The sequence below is a fragment of the Heteronotia binoei genome, chromosome 8 (assembly GCF_032191835.1).
Source record: "Heteronotia binoei isolate CCM8104 ecotype False Entrance Well chromosome 8, APGP_CSIRO_Hbin_v1, whole genome shotgun sequence".
In the NCBI taxonomy this organism is placed as follows: domain Eukaryota; kingdom Metazoa; phylum Chordata; class Lepidosauria; order Squamata; family Gekkonidae; genus Heteronotia; species Heteronotia binoei.
The window spans coordinates 7,705,510-7,727,178 of NC_083230.1; the positions used below are offsets into that span (position 1 = coordinate 7,705,510).

Genomic DNA, 21,669 nt, shown 5'->3' on the forward strand with positions numbered 1-21,669 from the left:
TGAGGATGGACGGATGGTTTGAAGTGTCTGACAAACTAAAGTTGTAGGGAATACATCTGAATTTTTGATAAGACTATAACTGAGGTTGTAACTGCCATGAGCTCTAGAAGCCTCTGGATGGAGTGAGTGGTTGCATGGCACTGGGTCCTGATTTCTGAAATCAGGGTAAGTATTATAGCCGCTCTATGAGGCAGAAGGAATGCCCTGCAGACTGAGGAATCAAGAGTGGCTCCTATGAACTGCACTCTTCTTGATGGGAAGAGGTTGAATTTCTTGAGGGTGACCCGAAGTCCCAGATTTTGAAAGACTGATAGTGTTCCTGTTTGTTTTGCAGGAGTTGGTCCTCTTGAGTCAGCCACCAGTAGCCAATGGGAAGATGACAATACCTTAAAGATGAAAGTGAGCAGCGATCACTACCATGGTCTTTGTAAAGACTCTTGGGGCAATGGAGATCCTAAAGAGAAGTACTGTGTATTGGTAATGAGCATGACACACTTTAGATATCACCTGAGTAATCTTCTGATGTTGATGTGGAAATATGCAGCCTGTAAATCTATCGTGGCCATCCATGCATCTCTTTCCAGAAGTGATAGAATGTGATGGGGAGTTGTCATGCAGAACTTGCAGCAGATGATGAACTTGTTCAGTGAGCGCAGGTCCATGATCGGTCATATACCCCCAACCTTTTTGGGAACCATAAAGTAGCAGGAGGAGAAGCCACGTACAATGGAGTCCCTTTTCTAGGAGAGTTCAAACTTCCTCCTGAAGGTCAGGGGAGGATGGGGTGGTGACAACTCTCAGTGTGGTTGATAGATGGTTGAATTTGATCACATACCCTTGAGAGATAATGGAGAGTACCCATTTGTTCAATGTTATCAGTTTCCAGAATTGAAGGCGGATGTCTGCGGTGTTGGAGAGCGGCAGCGCTAGCAGTTGTTCTGGTGTGCAGACTACATGGGAGTCAAAGGTTCTGCTTGGGCATCTTGAGAGTCTTGGGGCATGGCTGTTGCTGTGACCAAGAAAACTTGGATTTAAGAATACAGGAGTGCCTGTGGCTCTGGTGCTGAGAGAGGTTCCTCCAAGACTGGTCTGGAGATGCCCTGCTAAGTGTGCACCAGGTCAAAGACTGAGATCACAAGCAAGGTTTATATTGATGAGAGACTTTGATGCTTTTGTCCATATCCTGGAGGACAGTGTCGGTGGTAGAGTGAAATAGGCCAATTCCATCAAACAGAAGGTCTTCAATCACCTTTTAGTGTCAGGATTAAGAGCTGTGTAGCACAGCTAAGAGTGGCATCTGAGAGCTATTGCTGAGGTGAGTGTCAGACGATGGAACTTCAAATTAACCAGACTCCATTTGTTACAATGTTTAAGGCTTTATTTGATAGTTCATAGTTTCTGAGCACAGCAAGATTGGAACTGATACTTTCCCCTAGGTGCATAGATATTTTAAACATTCGTACATCAAAGGTTTTTAAGCAAATCTACATTCCCACTATGAAGTGATACATTTCATACGGTTGCTTTCTCTTATCTCTTTGTGGTTCCCATTTTCACAGGGATGGCCAAGCCGGCATTCCCGGAGGCACCTTATCTTCAAAGAGTTGTTGCCTTTGTTAGTATCAGGGACAGGAATTCACACCAGTGTTAGTAACAACTATACTTCTACTTTGATATGCAAGGTTTCTCCTTGAGGTTAATAACATGGGTTAGAAAATGGAGTCAGTTAAGCTAAGCAGTTCATTACAGTTTAAACCAAGCACTGTATTATATCATGGTACCTTTCCAGTGTCTGACAGTGAGAGTCTTGGCAAAGGTCTCCAGGTTATGTTTTGCTGAATTGATCTGTTGCTTAGCCACTATCAAATCCTCTTTCTGGATCTTCTTCATTGCAGACTTTTTGTCTTCCAGGAGAGAGGGGAATATGTTGGTAAGTTGGTCCCATAAAGCAAATGTGTGTGGGGGGTGCCCTCATATGAAGCCACAGGAAGGAAAGAGAGTAATCATCGTATAGGTATTGGAGTTGCCTCTGGTCCCGAGACGTCATCCTGGGTGGTGTCAGCCAGTGAAAGAGGGATCCTCACCAACATAATTCTTATGTCTATAAGGATCTGGATGAGGTGTGGCTTGGTAATCACATGGAGGGTCTTGAAGCTGATATTGGTAGTCAGATGGGCGATATCTAGGTGAGCTAGCTATGCTCATCAATGCTGACTTTGAATAGTGAGGAGAGTTCCATTGGATCCGAACTCTCTCTTTTGTGTCAAATTTGGGAAGTTGCGGGGTCTGCACTGAAGCCATCAACTTGGTCAATACCAGAGAGTTCACCTGATGTGGGGTGCCTGGAGTTCATCTGGTACTGAAGTTGTTGGTGTTGAATTCAGGAGCTGCGTGGCAATCAGGTACAGGACCTGAGTCACTAAGCTTGGGGATGAGTCCAATTACTTTTGTTTGGTTTTGAGTGCAAACTTTTCTCTTTGTTTGACTTGCGTTCTTTCTCCTGCTTATTCTTCTTAGCTGGGGAGGCCAACAAGGATTTTGAGGTCAATTCTAAGCATTTCAACGTTGACACTCCAATACTGAGTGCTGATGAGGTCAAAGGGGTCAGTATCGTCAGAGCGGCTTGAACTGATGAAGCTGAGACAGCAGGTTCTTTGACAGTAGAGAACTTGTCAGCCATTTTAGGTGATGCTAAGGCTAAGAGCACTGCCTGGAGTCTAGCTGCTCAATTATTCCATGTTTGCTTTGAAAATTTCAGGCAGTGCTTGCACAAGTCAGTGTGATATGCTTTGCCACACAGTGAGTGTCCATCTGTTGAAGTAAGTTTGCTCTTGCACTAGGAACATTTGAAGAACCCCCACATAGACCAGAGTGGGCCAGGGGATGGAGGGGGGAGTGAAGGAAAAACAGAGCTGGAGATGAAATCCTCTTCTTTTTTGTAGAGAGAAGGTTGGAGCCAAGGAATGAAAAACAAGGAAAAAGAGAAAGTTCATCAACTGGAGAGCTCATGTGGCGATCAGAACAGAACTGGTGGGATCTCATCACCCTGCTTCCTGAGTATACATGATGGAGTTCATGCTCGGAAGCAAGGGTGCAAATGGAGCTTCATGGAGCTAAGAAGTCACCTATCAGGGGTGTGATGCAGAGAGACCACAAAGATGATCAAGCAGAAACATAATTTTTACCCAGACTCACCCAAGTGCCTGACAGAAAAGAGTCATTTTCACCCACCCCTGAAACAAGATAACTGAAGGAGGCAGACGAATGTAATGTGAAAGAGCATTCCAAAGTACAAGGCAGATCAATTTTTAAAACTCTCCTTTTAGCAGATTCAATCTTCCACTCCCCCTAGATGGCAACTTGAACAAGGCCTGATCTGCACAGAGTTCATGCGGGAGTAGATGTCTCCTCTGAAACGTGGACTCAAACTATTATGCTTTTTGCAAGCCTTTCAATCTGCACTTTTATTTTACTGTAAATTCACTGTGCATTCATAACATGACATACCAGAACTTTAAGACTTTTATGTCCTATAAAGCAGGGGTCCCCAACCACCAGGCCACAGACCACTACCAGTCCATGGCCTGCTAGCAACCGGGCTGTGGAGCGAGGCAGAGGCGCCATATTGCCCCTACCCGTCCAGGACCCAGGAGGATGAAAGAGGCAACATGGCCTCACTCAGATATTCGGCAGGGGTCTTTAAATGGAAGGGGGAGGCAAACTGGCCACCTAGTGGGGAGGCGGCAGAAAGAGCCCATCTCCTCACCCCCAATTTAAAGACCCCTATGGGGCAGGGATGGGGCCTGGGTGAGGGGGAGATTGGGGTGGCAAAAATGCCAGCGCAGCTCTCCCCTACGAGTGTGTGGAAAAATTATCTTCCATGAAATCGGTCCCTGGTGCCAAAAAGGTTGGGAGCCACTGCTATAAATGATAATACAAATGGAATGTGCAAGAACTTAGAAGCCACTGAAAGCTCAGAAGAGAAATTCTATCATTGTTCTAACTCCCCAACCTATATGTGTGTCTAGGGCAGGTGTGGCTAAACATGCTTAACATAAGAGCCACACAGAATAAACGTCAAATTTTGAGAGCCGCAAGACATTAGCAAACACTACACACGTCTTTATTAAAATTCTTAATACTTTCTTTGCACAGAAAGATAAAACACATAGGTATGCACTTTACTTGAGAGTAAGCCTGCATTAAGTTCCTCCCCAAGCTCCAAGAGCCACACAGTATGTGTGAAAGAGCCACATGTGGCTACCAAGCCACAGTTTGACCAGGAAACTGACAGTCCCCACACACACTTTTTTTGTAATTAACAAGTAAATGTAGATGTTCAGATATATTAAATTAGATCAAAGCATGATCCTAAGCATTTTTACTAATGACTTCTTCCCCCTCATTTTAAGCAATATTCTCCCTAGTAAGTGTGCTTTTATGAATACAGTCCAAAAACTTAAAAATTGGGAATAGTTTTTGTAAGGAAGTATCCAGCATCTGGAGCTTTTGGCATGGGTCATTCCCTTTTTAAACTTGGTGGTAGAAGATAGAAAAAAAACTCCCAACCTTCATACTGCACCTCACATAACTAAATTCCAACAATCTCCCTCTTCCCAAATTATTACATGACTGAAACGGTTGCTATTAAGGTTAGCAAGATCCATTTAGGGCAACTGCAGAACATAAAAAATTAATGGCAAAGAAAATATGGTCTGTTTTAAAGGATCAGACTGATAGACTAGGATTGTATTAGGCAAAAGTAGGTATTTTTTAAAAAATGCAAAAGGACCCAGGGTTAAAGATGGAACTGAGCAACCATTTAACTAAACCTAATTAGGGCATTCCTTTTTGCTGATGTTTCTTTTGTTAATTGCTAACATATTAATTGGAAAACTAGCTTGGAGGAAGTTTTTAATGTTTGCAGACAGACATAACAGTGTGGGAGTATGCTAATAAAACACAAAAAAGCTTAAGTAACTTAACAGAAATGCAATGTAATTAAGAATTAAATCTGAAAAAAAGTGTTCATTGTCAAATCAAATTCCAAAAGAGGAGAGGAAAGGTTATTTTCAACCAGAAACTTATTTAGACAGATGTCTCTCTACAAAAGACAATCTAGAACACACATTTTTTCCCAATAGAACAAGTATTTATTGAGCATGTAGGTAAAATAAAAAGCTTGCAAATACAGTGGCCCAGAAACACAAGGTCTGTAAATAAAGTGATCTACAAACATGGCATCCATGTATGGTTTTGTGCTCAGGCAGTTTTACTTCTAGTAGAATATTTTTACATGTCAAACATTTATATTGGAAAAACTTGCAACTACAACAGTCTAAAGGTATCAATATATGTGAAATAAGCTGAGTATGATTGTGCCAAGTTATTAATGGTCAGGAGCACAAAAGTAATGTGGGCAGTGAATTCAATACTAAAAAATCACTGTTCATGTGGAAAAGTTCCACGTAACCTTTGTAATGCCTGTAAGTGGCTCATCACAGAGGTCAGTCAAAATACACGGAAATGTGTCAGTACTACACATACTGAATCTGACAGGCTTGTCTAGTAAAAACAACATGATTTAAATTTCTACTACTCCATCCCATTTAATTGTTTTGAGCTTAAAGGCACTTCCTGTTTCATGGGAAATCCTCATTCTCACAGATCCTTAGTAAATCTTATTCTGTTGATCCCTAATCCTTCTTAAACCTGAGATACAATTCTTATAACACAGAAGCTTTTTATATTCCAAAACAATCTGTGTCATATTATTCCTCTTATAGAAGACCTCTCCATCAGCTTACTGGGCCCTTCCTGAGTTCTCCAGTGCCACTCCAGATGAGAAAAGAAATGCTCATGATTCAGGATAGGATGCACACATGTGGCAAAGAAGACTAGGAGTATTGCACATTCCCCAGCTATCCCATTAAAGAGGTCTGCTATCAGTCACAGGTGCTTGAGACTTTTCCTGACATGCAATTCCCTAAACACACACACGCAAAAAACCCTGAAAGGTAACTTTCAAACCATTGTTTAAAATAAGGAAGCTTATAAAAATGAACATTGCCAAGTTTTGCACTGCCTGCTATAGTATCCAAAAGACTCGTTTTACTGCTTCTTAGTTTTAAGATGCTCATTTTTAACTTGTGTCTTGATTTCTATATAATTTTTATACTCAACATATTAAGACAACTGTCTACCTTTATGTTGAATCTTTCAAATTCCTGTATTTTAATTGCTCTGTGACCGCAAATAAAAAAGTCTGAAGTATGTAACACTACTTACAACAGGCATGACACTCCCTTCTAACCAACACCTCAGGGAGCCAAATCCGCATTATTGATTATTAGGCTAGGCAAAGACAAAACCTCCCATCCAGAATTCCACTCTTAAACCTTTATTTATTTACAAACAACTAAGATAACTATAGGATACCTCAGGGGTGGGGAACGTCCATTCCGAGGGCCGTTTAGGGTCCATGAAACCACTTGGTCTGGCCCTTGGAGATTGCTGGGCCAAGCCACATGGTGGCCTTCCTGAGGCCTGGCTGGCTGGTGAGAATTGTGAGGCGCAGCTGTGCAACAGTCTCCCTGGGGCCTAGCAGGCTGGCCAGGATCACTGCGGAGGCTGGCAGGCCCGGTGCTGGAGTTTCCAGCGTCCCAGGCAAGATGTTGCTCCTCCGTCCCCACCTAATCAAATTTGCGCCCACGCACCAATGATGTTATTATGACGTTGCTCCCTTCCTCCCTCCCCCTCGCCTTTGCAAAGGCTGCTCAAGCTTCGGGCAGCCTCCACAAAGCCCTCCTCCCCGCCTGCCTTTGCGAAGGCTGCTCGAGCCTTTGTAGAGCCGCCGATCCTGCTGGGAGGGAGGCACCCCTGTAGTTGTTGCCTAGTCCGCCGACTTCCACACTGGAAAAGTCCTGGGGGCTGGAAAAGTCACTGTCACAGTTCAGGTAAGTTTCCCCCTCATTTCTTTATTTCCCCCTTCTTTCTATTTCTCCTCCCCGTTTCTTTGTTTCCCTTAATTCCCCTTTATTTCTCTTTCTTCCCCCATTTCTTTATTTTCCTTTATTCTCCCTTTCTTCCCCCTTTATTTTCCTTTATTACCCAGCTACCACCAGTTCAATTTGTGCTTGATTATCCCAGATGGTGTGGCCTAATATGCTAATGAGTGTGTGACCTAATATACTAATATTAGGGGATGTGGTCTAATATGCCAATGAGTTCCTGCTGGGCTTTTTCTACAAGAAAAAACCCTGGACCTAGGTATTTGCCTAGGGCGGTAGGTCGGGTGTGTGTACCAAATTAGTGTCTCCCCACATGACTTCAAATAGAAAAAAAAATATTTGCATTAATTTTGCTGGCCTGAATAGTTCTCCCTCAACGGAGCAGTGTTTTTTAAGATGATAATTTTGTATGGCCTATGAATGATGTTATAAATATCCAAATGGTCCTTGGCAGAAAAAAGGTTCCCCATCCCTGGGATACCCCATAGGACCCAGTTGTCATTCCCCAAGTTATCTTCCATCCCAAAAGATGCCCATCTTGCCTCTACCAGGGCCAGGTCCTTTTCGGTCCTGGCCGCAACCTGGTGGAATCAGCTCCCTGTAGAGATCCGGGCCCTACCTGGCTTACTTGCCTTTTGTAGGGCCTGTAAAACGGAGATGTTCCGCCAGGTTTTCGGGTGAGGTGGCGGGCATCTGCCCATTAGATTGGTCAGCCTCCCCTACTGTATGTACTGTATATCCTACTGCGCTAACTCGCTGCACTGTACACCTGCACCATCTCATCATATTTGTCTATGGAATAATTGTAATTGTTTTTATTAATATATGATTTTAATGTGATTTTATTATGTTGTGCTCCGCCCTGAGCCCCCACGGGGGAATGGGCGGAATATAAACTATTAATAATAATAACAACAACAACAACACTCTAGAATTTATGGGATGTACCTAAGCAGTACAAATAAAAGCCTAGGGATGAACAAAATGAAACGCACAAAAAAGTGAGAGACTACTGTGGGCAGTTATTGAATGTGACCAGGAAACATGTGTATCTTAGATATCTGTCAATGTCTGTGTAGCCAACTTTTCAATTTGAGTCCAAATTCACAATGGAATAATCCAAACAAAAAACCCCTTCCACCCTCTCTCTCACTCATAACTTAGAGGAGCTGCTGCCCTAGGCTCTACAATTGGCTTAAGGAATAATGCCCCCATTTTAGGAAGTGACACAAAACAACAGATACAAAAGATCCTGACAGAATGGTGATGTGCATCTACAAATTAAGAAGGAAGACTGAAAATCCATATAAAATGAAAACAGAAATGAAACAGAATAGCAACAATTTCGGGGTTGGAGAATTAGCACACTCAAGCTGTCAAAATAATATCAAGCATTCATTGTAATACCCAGCACTAGGATGCCCACTAAAGGAGTCAGTCACTCCTAATACAGTGCATACAACTCTACTCAAGAAGGGGAGCTAGAAACAGCAAACTACTAGAGATGTAAAGGCAGCCGGGGGGGGGGGGGGGAGATTCCAAAAACCAAAGTTATTATTTCCATTTTCTTCCCTGAGCCCCTCTTCCCCATTTTTCTTATGAAGCAATCAGAAATTTGCAAAGTACTAAAAAAAAACCCCTCTTATTCAGTATTTTCTTTTTTAGAATGAGTGAAATGCTCTTAAAAACAAGACAGGCATGCTGTAGACCTACACAGCTCTTAAATCCAAGATACATTTCTGCATTTAGAAGGATACTGAATTTTCATGAGGGAAGCATGCAGGGCTTTCACTATTTTTCAACACTTGCATGCCTTCTGTTGCCCTTCTGACTTGACATGGTTAACCCTTTCACTTCTCCTTCAAACCCACTGTGACAAATTTAACCACAGGCTTGAAAAAAGTAGCTTATTGCTCTACCTTGCAGGAGGGAGGGGGAAAAAAGACTAGAAAGAGGTGGGCAGAAACTCCACTAAAGCATCAGAGGAAAACTGAAGGTTTCATTGAGAACTTGGCTCTAACCAGATAGCAAAAATTAAGGTGCCTGTGCTAAAATAGCAGAGTGCATCAGCTTGCAGTTCTCTCTTAAGTATCAGATACATATGCAATTTTGCTTTTACAAAACCAAGGCATCTATAACTTTTAAATTCCATAAATATTAAATAATTGCATTTTTACGCTGTTATAAATGATGTTATATTGTTAAAGCAATAAAATTAGTTTAGATTTTAAAGGACAGTAAGTATTACATATATTTTCATTTTCACTCAAAAAATTCTTTCCCCACCCCCAACAACAACAAAAATGGAGGGGGGGGGGACAAAAATGTCTTGTGGCCTCAACATTTTCAAAAATGTTCTCTCTCTACAAATTATCCATCCAAAAGTAACCCAAAAGGAGGAGAGTGGGATGTGTTTCATGCATCTATGAAAACTTTCACAGGGAGTTTGGAGTCAGCAAAAACTGAACTTTGGAGACAGATTTCTATCCCTGTTACAGGACAGTTGGCAGAGTCCCAAAACAAATGCCAGCAAAAAGGAGGAGTGGGCAGTTCAGGGTCCCCAGAAAACTTCTGAGAGATATAAGAGAAATGTAGTATCCAGGCAGGTATAGAGTACATTTGAGAGCAGCATACTCCCAATTTGATCAGATTTGATCAACTTGCAGAAATACTTTTAGGTGGGAAACTGTTAAATAACAGAAGCTGTTTCCTTGGCAGAGGCTAAATTGTCAGTTTCCTTCAAGAGACAGCCTTATTCTTCTACAGTTCGCAAGACTGTAAGGTGTGGCCTTACTCTACCTTTGACATAAAAATGGTTTCTTGGAATAATGTGAAATGCAGAGATGTGGTGGTCCTGGCCCCAAGACAGAGAAAGAGGAGGAATATGAAGCAGAATGGAGGTTTGAGGGAACACAATGAACAACCACAAAACTGATTGGAGAATCCAAAGACGAGATCGGCAGTACCGCAGTATTTCACAAACACATTTGTAGAAACCCAAGAAGCTGTCCTACACCCCTCCTTCCAGAATGTTCTAGATTCCAGGGCAAAGGAATCTGAGTCTCAGAGAGCTGTGATCTAGAATAGAAGAGGGCTCCCCAAATGCTCATACCTCTTCCAAAAGACAAGAGCTAATCAGAGCTTGAAGTAATAAATACATTATTTCCAATATCACACTAAAATTCACAAGGAAGCAGGTATATGGTTAGAATTTTGGGGGGGAAGGGGCACAGGGGCGCTGTGGGGGGTGCTAATTTGATTAACAGAACTAATGTAATTAAGCGTGAGATGTATTTAAGCCACCGAAAGAAACTCAGCAGCTCAGTTCTCCCCCTCACCCAAACACAAAATGGAAGAGAAAGAGAAAGCTGAATAGGCCCACCCCAAAGATGCAATCAGGGACATTCCTCACCTATTCCTGCACACACACAACAGTCCACAACCATGAGAGTTTGCAACCTTCCATTTGGCACCTCCACGTGAATAAATGCAGGCAGAGAGCTTCCCTGCCACCTATGCAGGTGCACAGCTTTCAAAGGAGGGAAAACAGCAGCATGTCTAACTAGGACACAAGTCAAGGAGAGGAGGAGGTGGTGGTGGCGTGGCAGCAACTGCAGCAGCCCTCTCCCTCCTCATTCACTGGCACCCAGTAACACCGGCCTTTTGCAAGCACAGAAGAAGCATTTCCAGCTTTATGTAGGGCAGGAAAAGAGAGCAAGAGGGAGGGAGACAAAGCCAAACCAAACCTCTTACCAGCTCCTCCTGCATCAGTTGTGAGCAAGGCAGGACCATTAACAAAAAGCCTCCTCCCAAGGAATGCCCCCCAGTCCATCCTTGTCTGTGACTGGCCAGCAGGAAGTCCCCAAGAATCCTGGTGCCTGACCTCCCCCCGCCACCACTCTGCCTCCCATGAAGGGAAAGCGCAGCTGAGTCGAGCCACCTCGCTCAGCAAGGTCTCTCCTCAGGTACAACTTTACCTCTCTCTCACTCTCTTTCCATGCCCTAAAACAACACCAGGAAGTTCTGCCAACTCAGGTAAGGCTGTTGCTGCTGGGCTTGCTCCTGTCACTACTTTGGCAGAAGACATAACTTGACTCTTCAGAATATTTGGTTTAGAGTCATTGTCTAGGTGACATGGCATGGGCAAAACCCCCAAGAAATAAGCAGAAATGCTGTGTTTAAAACTCCCCCTATTATATATCAAACAATAATAATGCATTTAACAAGGAGGCTATACACTCACCACTAGTAACATCTATATTATCTTATACAAAATCCAGTGTTAACATATATAACAGACACAAATAGACACAAACGGTGCTTGACATGTACCTATATACAATCTTAAGTGTAACGAAACAGTCCTTGTTGAACTAGGATGCATACAGTCTTTAGGGCTAATGAAATGTGTGAACACTCCTCAACTTCAAAACTTTAACAAAAATAAAAAACTTTAAAGGACGGTGATAAGACTGCAGAAATCAAATAAAATCCACTGTAAAGCTGTGGAAATTGAATCCACTCCATTCTCATTTCTTCAGCAGTGTTCAAAAACATCTGCATAGTGGAACTTCATTCATCCCAGAAGACATAATGAAATCATTTCCAACTGGCTACAACTGCCTTCATACAACAAATGAAAAAGGACCAGAAGGGAAGAAGAGTTGTCAATTTCCTTTGCTGCAGAAAGCTTAGGGAGTAAAATGAGCATCAACAAGTCTCTTTAAAACAGGGGCATTTGAAAGAGCTCCAGCATCCACCAGGGTCCAGCACAATACTCCCTCGAAGCTATAAAGTCTTGTAAGCAAAAATTCTACTTTGTGAGCTACTGGCATTAAAGCTGTGAGCTACTACATTAATTAGCTTGCTCTGGGGCCATTTTTCCTGAGCTAAGACAAAGATGTGTGAGCTGGAGGCTAAAAACTGAGCTAGCTCACACTAACTCAGCTTAGAGAGAACACTGGTCCAGAAACAATTTTCACCTTGGCAACAGAGTTTGAGAATAGATTTAGTGACCCGTAAGAGATTTCTCCTACCTGATGCAGAAAACCCAGTTCACATTTGGAAATGTATGTGTGTGAAGAAACTGAAGAAGTAATTCACCTAAAGCAGATGAAGACAAGTCTAGACTATTCAGCACGGACCGAGAAAATATTTTCATTTGTGGTTTTCCAGTTACAGTGTAAACAGTTCCAATTGCTATCAGCTTCTTAACTATCACGACTCACATGGTATAGGACTGTTCTTAAACAATTTGTAAAATGTGATCAGGGCAGAATGTTTCAGGACTTTGACCCAAACAATTAAGCAATGGCATACTATATCCCGTTATGTTACTTCACACAGTATCTTCCATTGGTGGAGAATGATTCAAGCCAACACACCAAGAACAGATAGAAACACATTATCTGAGGCTGTATTGCTACAACTTTCCTCTGAAGAACCATGTCCACACTTAAATAAATGGGGGCAGGCTTCTTTGGTTAATGTAATAAGATCTTATACATGTGTTTCATGGGGGTCACGCTTCCTTAAATTTATTTATCAAGTGGATTATGTTTACAAGAATCGTAACATAGGTTATAATAGGCTGAGATTCAAACCAATCATGACTCTTGGGATACCAGGTCCTTAGAACAGGTCTGTGTTGCATAGCAGAAAGCCCTCAGGATAGTTCAAATACAGCACCAGCTCCAGAGGGAGCAACTTTTCCCTGCCGCGGACATAGATCTCATCACGATTCATCATATTTAAGAGAAGGGGAATAGAATGAGAAAATTTTAAAAAATCAATCACAATCCACACTCCTGATGTTACTAACTGTAGTATATTACATTAATGCAGTTGGTTAGAGAAGTATTTGAAAAGTTCTGAATTAAAAAGCGAACCCTAAATGTGTATCAGCTTGTCATTTCCTGGCGTATTTGTTAACATGTCCTATCCTGAACTCTTCTAAACCATGCAACAAACTTCAGAACTGACTGCTTGGACTATAGTCTATACAATACATGCAACTAGTTAGATCAGGAATGTGAAACATACGGCCTATGGGCCAAATCCGCCCCCTGCAGAGCTCCTATCAGGCTCATGAACAACTGGCTGTCTGCTGTTCCCTACATCCTGTTTCTTCTTGTTGTTTCCAGCATTGGAGCTGGCTTTTGTCCAGTCTCTCCTATTTCCTGCTTCAGAAGAGAGAAAGAAAGCCAAGCCTCCTTTCCTTCAATTGGCTGAGAGTTCCTCCCATTCTGGGGAGGGGGGAGAGGGAGAGAGAAACTGACTCACAGCAAAGATCCCTCTTTCCAGTTCAAACAGATGGGAGGAGGGAAACCTAAGAGCCACAGCTTGCATTCTTTGTCAGTGGAAGGGAGAAAGAGTCCAGCAGCACTTTAAACAACCAGCAAAATCTGTGGCAGGGCATGAGCTTTCATGAGTCACTGTTCACTTCTTCAGAAAAAGATAAGACTGTGAATCCATCTGTCCTTATATCTTGGAGAGTGAATTGATTTCAGATGTCAAATGACAGTATCAGACATTGGTAATGAGAGAAGAAACCTGGGTCTCAAGTCAGCTCAGGAGAATGCATTGTCTTGAGCTTCATTATCAGTTGTGATATGAATTCAGGAGTCCCTCTAGTCTCCCTTTGAAATTCCTTTGTAAGAGAACTGCTACTGTTAGATCAGCAGTCTTATTTCCATGTATTCTTTGCATTCTCCTAAACTGAATCTTCCTGGACCAAATTGAGACCTAGATTTCTGGACACATTACCAGTGCAGGTATCTCCATGCCTACTACCCCTCTGCATATCACACCTAATCCAATCAAGCCTACTATTGCCATTCAGCATCTGAAATAATCTTTATACATTTTATATCTCCGGTACCTCATGCTGCATTTTATGGTGCCCATGGCCAGGCCAAACAAAGTGGCATGTATGTCAGATCAGGCCCTCATAACAAATTAGTTTGACACCTCTTGAGTTAAATGTCAAGTGCAAGTTACCTGTAGCTTAGGGGACTGATGCAGAGTGGCTTATGTAGTCTTTACAAGACCCAGGAAAAAACGGAGAGCATGAATGCTCTGTTGAAACAGAAAGATGTGGGAAGACTCAAAAGACTGATCTGTGGAGAGGGAACTGGAAGCACTGCTGCCACTGGCTCTTTCCCTTTTCTGTGCTGAGATTGTCAAGGAGAGAGTGAAAGAGAATGGGGAGTGTTTCCTCAAGTGGGCTCTAGAAAAGAGCTCAACCAGCTCTGGCAGGGGCTGTGGGGCTTTATGACTACAAAATGGAAAGTCTTGGGAAGGGAGATGCTCATGGCTTGCAGTGTAAACAGAGCAGAGTTGGGAAAGGATCTGCCTCTTAGGAACTAGCCAGGGGTTCACCTTTTAGGGGGGGTGCTCATTGTTTTTACCTTTTTCACTGCTATCAAAAATGTGTTTTCTGTGTTTCTTTGAAATGGTCTTTATTCAAGCTTTAGTACTGGTTGTACCACTGGTTGTATCATTGGTGTGGGGAAATTTCTTTTTCCTTTCTCTAGGAAAAAGAAAAAGAAGGGAAGGGGGGGGAGGAGAAGGAGGGGGCGGGTGCCACGCCTTGGCATGACACAGGGGGGTGGGATGGAGCACTGCAGGGCCACAGAGTGCTGTGATGGCATGGGGCGGCGGGCGGCGACAGGAAGCGAAGGGAGGAGGGGTGGGTGGGCACCTCAGTGCAGCACAGGGGGGGGGGAACAGTATGGGCTGATACCAGAAATGCATTTTTATCTTTAAAAAATTCCACACGTCATAGTCCTGAGAAGCATGAGTACACAGCACAAAAAACCAAAGACATTAAAGTGATTCTTGACAAGTGAGAAACAAATGGCCAGATGTGGCTGGTCATTGTGAACAGATACTGTTAGCTGGAACTAACCATTTCAAACACACAATTTTAAGAATAGTTAACAAATGCATGTGTCTTCCACACTAAAACAAGTATTTGAATTTAATTAAGACACCAGAGACAATAAAACTGCTTTTAGGTGTCTGCTAAGACTGTGGCTGTTACGTAGTGGCAAGCTTATGGCCATCTTCCTTTTTGAAAAAGATGGAGGCTTTTACAAACAGAGGGCTGTGATCAATCTAACAAGATTCTGTATTGTCTTCAAATTAGTGCCTAACAATTTTTGTCCTTTACTATGATATATATTTACTCCTATACATTGTTTTGCCCTGATTAAGGACAATAATTTTGCACATACCATTAATGTTTTCAATTACAAGTTGACATTAAATAAATTATTTAAATTAAACAGGGACGTGACAACAAAAGATCTTTATGAATATTTTCAAGTCAAAATCAGAAGTCTGCTTTGGAATATATGTATTATCATGTTGTCATGATGGGGGTTGAAAAGTTTGTAGTAGTGACTGGCTGAGCTGCCCTATACAGAGATGGGATGGGCACAAATATTTGGCTGAGCTGTTTATTGTAGAAAGCAGGGCAATCTGAAGGCAAGAAAGAACAAGTAAGAATAAAGTATGGGCGTCAGGAGCATCTAAAAAGGAAACAGGTCAATGCAAAGTGGTCAGTTTAGCAAGTGAGAATGGAGAGAGCAAAGGGCAAAAGAAGGACATAAGGATATCTCTGATAAAATGGGGGGTGGTGTTGAACAAATAAGTAATAAGGAGAACTGTACATGGTGAGGAGTTGCTGAGATGAAGTATCATACAATGGTTTTAAATAACCAGCCACTCCATTATTGCAGTCATCTCACTTGAATCCTGATAAAATGCATATATAGCAAGGATTCAATGCTCATATTCTTGCATTCCATCCTTCCAAGGTCGGTAAAATGAGTACCCAGCTTGGTGGGGGTAAAGTGTAGATGACTGAACGGTAGCTCCCCAGTGCCAGCAGCACTCATGCAGCCCCAGACCATGACATTCCCACCACCATGCTTGACTGTAGGCAGGACACACTTGTCTTTGTACTCCTCACCTGGTTGCCGCCACATACGTTTGACACCATCTGAACCAAATAAGTTTATCTTGGTCTCATCGGACCACAGGACATGGTTCCAGAAATCCATGTCCTTAGTCTGCTTGTCTGCAGCAAACCATTTGCAGGCTTTCTTGTGCATCATCTTTAGAAGAGGCTTCCTTCTGGGATGACAGCCCTGTAGACCAATTTGGTTCAGATGGTGTCAAGCGTGTGTGGCAGCAACCAGGCGAGGAGTACAAAGACAAGAAGCTGAGGGTAAAGGTGATGGATTGGCCGAGCATGTCTCCAGACCTAAACCCTATTGAGCACCTGTGGGGCATTCTGAAACGGAAGGTGGAGGTGCACAAGGTCTCTAACATCCACCAGCTATATGACGTCGTCATGGAGGAGTGGAAGAGAACTCCAGGGGCAACCTGTGAAGCTCTGGTGAACTCTATGCCCAAGAGGGTTAAGGCAGTGCTGGAAAATAATGGTGGCCCCATTTGGACATTATCACTTAAGGGTGAACTCACTTTTGTTGCCAGCAGTTTAGATATTACTGGCTGTGTATTGCGTAGTTTTGAGGGGACAGCATATTTACACTGTTATACAAGCTGTAGACTCACTACTTTACATTGTAGCCAAGTGTCATTTCTTTAGTGTTGTCACATGAAAAGATATACTTAAATATTTACAAAATGTGAGGGGGTGTACTCACTTCTGTGACATACTGTACATACACTTAAGTGATACTGACAGGTAAGTTCTTAACAACAATTAACAGTATCTTAAAAATTAGTCATTTAAGAATTTAAAAATTATCCCATTCAGCTTTGTTTTGTATCTCATTGTAATAACCATGGTTTATTCCAGGATGAGAGATCTTGAAGAAAAGAAAGATGTTGCAGAGAGCCTTATTACTGAATTGTAACAAGAGGCTGAAACCCCTGAAAGAAATAGGAAGGAATACTCCTGAGGAAGTTTTTTGATGAAATGAGCAAATATCTGAGTGCTCATTGAATGGACCTTTCTTGTAATATTGTAATGTACAAAAAGTTTATTTGATTTTTAAAAAGCTTTTACTAAACTTTGTTAGCCAGTACAATACAATGTTTGCTTCTTGTACCCCAAATAACCAGCAAACCATGTAAGCACAATAATTCTCCATTATGGTTGGAGGACTCAGCAAACTCAGTACTTGGGAGGCCATTATCACAATCTACTTGCCTAGAAAAGGTTATTACATGGCTACTGATACCTTGTTACTTCATGTGGGCAAGTGAGTAACTGAAATATCTCCAAACTGACTTTTCCAGATCACTGCACAAGCTGCCCTGTGATGCTCAGGTACACAGAGACATTGTCATTTGATGAAGCTGCACAGGGCTGTACTTAAACGCAGACACAGAAGTTTTCCAAGTGCCATGTAAAAAAATGACAAAAAAATGACACTTCTCACTAAAGTAATACATATATTTCGAAGACAACATTAGGCAAAATCAATGAAACATCTTTTTTTAAAAGTTCTGCACTTTTTCAAACTTTTTCCACATTGGCATTTTCCAAATCCAATACACAAATTATTACACTCCATTACTAAGTCCTTTTTCCTGTAAAAGTGTAACTAGATGAGTAAAATTGCAGCGTATTTAAGATCACTGGGTTCTATGCACGTGTGTACTATGCTGTTATTAATGTGAATGTGTGCAAGTTCCAAGTACTGTTACACATTCACATGATGATATGGAGAATGTGCATAAACCAGCAGAAGAAGCGAGATTTTGTCACTCTGCCAGTATCCAAGTAATGTCACAGAATAGGCACAAGTCGATGATGTCAGTCCAGTAATACATACACTAGCAAGTCAATCAATATATTCTCTGATCTGAGACTTCATACAGGTTGAACATGCATAAAATGTCAACCAAATCACATTCTACAATCCCATGAATAATTATCTATACTGACTAGGTGATTAACATAATTGCTTATGCTATGCATTTGCGAATTCACTCCACCTTTGTGTCCACATGCTCAAACATCACTGTTTATATAGAATTCGCACATTGCATACACACAAACACCCATAATGTGTAAGCAACATCAACAATTAATCTTATAAGCAAAAAAAATAAAAATAAAAATCCTGCAACCAACTATAAACACTAAAATTTAGATTTCCAGTTAGGTGATAAAGTAAGCTGGCCTACCTTTCTCAAATAGTTCATAAATACCATGAATGATCTGAAATAACTACCCCTGACATTCAGTGATACACAAGTTCAACATGCTGGAAATAAGCAAATGTTTAAACATACATACTGAATCCCAGTCAAGAAACAGTCAGTCATGCTTACAGAGCTTAACCTTGACCAACTACTCCTGGATTGGGCCACTGCAATAAGACTTCCACAAAGCAGTCATGTTTATAAAGTGAATGTTCATGTGTTTTTATCAAAGGGCTAAAAAAATTCCACAATGATTACACATAACACTAAGAATAAACACTCCAAATCAGCAGGGTTTAAAAAAAAGAATTTATAACATTTCCCCCTATTATATTTGCATATTTGTTTTTATATAGGTTATGATCTATGCTGCTTCCCTCCCCTTTCCCCTTTTTGTGGGTCATTAACACAATGCGTACTCTTAAATGTACATCTTCCTTATCTAATTATGTGCATTAATGCATTAAGGAGTTAGATTAATTACAGTTGGCCAGTTTTCATCCAGAGTTAAAATACATTTCTGAGCAGAATGAGCTATCAGCTCCTTCATAATACATGTATTTAGCAAAAGAGAATGTTGTAGTTGGCTTTACCCCAGTATCAGTGCCAATCTTTAACAGAAATCCAAAAATCACAGTTGGCATTCTTTCTCTGTGCTATTTTCGTCTCCAGCCTCCTTCCTCACGTCATCATCACCACCATTTTATTGGCATAACACTTATAGCTCATATATAACCAGGTCAGGGATCGAAAAACTGAACATTGAAGCTATTTAGCATTTTAATCCTGAGCTTCGGTTTCTATGACAAAATGACTAAACCCTTTGGTTATGTTCTCAAATTCTGGAAATATGCCTTTAAAAAGAAGGGGAAATGCTTTGCTTGTTCCTCCCCCACCCACCATTTTATGTATGTCTCCTTGCTGTGATATTTAGATATCAGAAAACAAGATAAAGGCAGTCCTTGTTGTTGTCTCTATTTTTCCACTTTTAAATCCAAAGAAATTTGTCCTGTTTTAAAGCTGTACATGGCAGAGTCCATAACCTCCTTTTTAATGATATTCTTCATCACCTATTCGTTCGCCTGGATGTACTAATGCACTGGAATGTATTTTCTTATGCCCATTTTGGTAATATTCAATTTATAATTAACGTACACATTTACTAAAAAATTATACTGTCACCAACAAGAGAAATGGCTATTAAAGACAAAGCTGTCTATCAGAGATTCAAAGATTAATGTATTTTTAAAAAGAGGAACACCACATACAAAATTGGGATATACACTGTAGCAGCAAAAATAATTTTAAAGCAAAATATGGTTTAATAGGGCTGGGTTTAAACAAAACAATGTTTAATAGGAAAGCAAAAGTAAAACTGCTTATGAATATTAAAAGCAAATTTCATATATATAAAATAATTACTCCAAAAATACTTCTGAGTCATTTTGTCCTTACCTGCAGGCATGAACCATTCCAGCATGCAGTGACTGCTCCATTTCCTAGCACAGACTTGAAGCAGCATCACATTTCTCTCCCAGAATGTGACTAATTCACAGGTTTGCAATTCCTAAGCTAATTGTAAAGGACACTCTCTTCCAGAAAAACATTATGCTTTGAACAGCTTTTCCCCCCCTACTAGCCTAAATTCATGAATGTCCACTTTCGTAAGTAAAATAATCTGCAATTATCATACAAAACATTTTTCAGTCGGCATTTAAAAATCGAGATGCTGGGGGGCGCCCCCCCCCAAACACACAGACTGCAGCAACAGTATAGCATACGTATGTACCAGAAGATAACAGTATTATGCATTTGCATGCTGCATATAGTAGATTTTATTTAAAAAATGTAAACAAAGCTTTTGCAAATGTCACAAAGCTTAACCAGGAAACACAGATTCGGCTAATACATTACAATGGCAAGCATGCAACACATCAACACAGTCCATAAACTTGATAAGAAAAAATACCCTATGCTGCATCTTAGCAAAATTGTTCATGCAGGAGACATAGCTGTACCTTTCTGAAGAGGACGACTTCTCAGAGTTAACTGACATCAGCAGCTCAATCTTCTGCTTGATTTCTGGAAAAATCAGAATATATTCACAACCAAAGACTGCCTGCCCTTGCTTTCCAATGCCTTATTAGAGAGAGATCCACCCCCCCTAATCTCCTTTGTTCCAAATGAAGCCACAGATTCACTGTACTTCTGCAGAGGCAGATTCAATGGTGCTATAACAGAAAAAGCTCCAGAGGCATCAGGCCTTGCTAAACTATGCACATGACTGTTTATGAAAGCAGGAAGTACCATTCCTTTTATATGGAGGGGTGTTTCCTATTTTGAGACTGAACTGACATTTACCAGATGATTCTTAAAACAGATTACATGCAGAGGCACATTCCAGCTACTAAGAAAAATCCAACAAATAGTTTATTGTTACGCAGCTGGACAGCTAGAAATGTATTTGCTGTAAGAGGCTCTCATTTCAAGAGATCTCAAAAAGACAGTCTGCTGAATTGCCTTTTGGCACAAAGAACATGTTTACTCATTAACGTACAGATGAGAAATAATTATCAATAATAATTGATAGACAAATCCCATACACACAATAGATGATGAAACCAAAAAGAAATTTCCCTCACTCCTTCTTGAAGTGTTCCCCTCCGACCAGCAGCAACACCCACTAGCAAAGATGGGCTGACATATAATATTTGCCTAGTAGAAATGGTCTGACAACATCAGCTAGTTGATCACAGCCAGATCAATTCTACGCCTGTTGGAGGGGGGAGGTCTACCATGCCATCTGTAGCTTCTTATCACAAAATGACAGCAAAACATATACAACCACCACTGAGGGGCAAGCTTTAATAAAGGCTGTGCTTTTCAACTGTTCCTCACTGATTATTCCCAAACATTTAAAAAATTACATCATTTATTATAACCTTAATAACCTTTCCTACAAAACACACATATACACTCAGAAGCATCTTAGTAAGTTACAAAGATGGAAAGATAGCAAACAATTTTTTTCAGTGGTTATACTGAACATGCAGCCCGGGACCCAGCTCAGGCCCCCAGTGGGTTCCTACCAGACCTGCGAGCAAATCTGCTTTCTTCTCCCTCTCTCTTGCTTCCTTCTATAGCACAGCTTGCTTTGCCATGCTTCTTCAATTGCACAGGAGCTACAGAGCAAGGTCTCTACTTCATTGGCTGAGGTTCCTCCCTTCAGGAAGAAGGGAAGGAAGGAGAGCTTGCTTTGCCAGGCTCTTTCAATTGCACAGCGGAGCTACTGAGCCAAGCCTATTTCCTTCTATTGGCTGAGGCTCCACCCCTCCTCATCCCCTGGGAAGGGCAGGAAAGAAACAGAGCTTCCTTTGCTCAGTTTCCTAGTTCACATGGGAGAGATGCAAAATATTTAATTGTGTTTGAGTCCTTTATAAAGTTTATATCTCCGGTACCTGGCATTACATTT

At 41.3% G+C, this 21,669-nt stretch overlaps 1 protein-coding gene across 6 annotated transcripts in view; it reads right to left on the reverse strand.

The window, feature by feature from the left end:
* The window catches only part of SRPK2 (SRSF protein kinase 2), a 173,818-nt gene extending 153,332 nt beyond the window's left edge, over positions 1-20,486 (reverse strand). For 3 of the 6 annotated variants that reach the window (XM_060244710.1, XM_060244709.1, XM_060244707.1), the window contains exon 1: positions 20,216-20,486. In XM_060244710.1, the coding sequence (XP_060100693.1) occupies positions 20,216-20,253 (38 nt within the window). In that variant the 5' untranslated portion in view covers positions 20,254-20,486. The remainder of the gene's footprint in view (positions 1-20,215) is intronic. The other 3 variants (XM_060244712.1, XM_060244711.1, XM_060244708.1) reach the window with 1 other exon arrangement.
* Between the last annotated feature and the right edge of the window lie 1,183 nt (positions 20,487-21,669).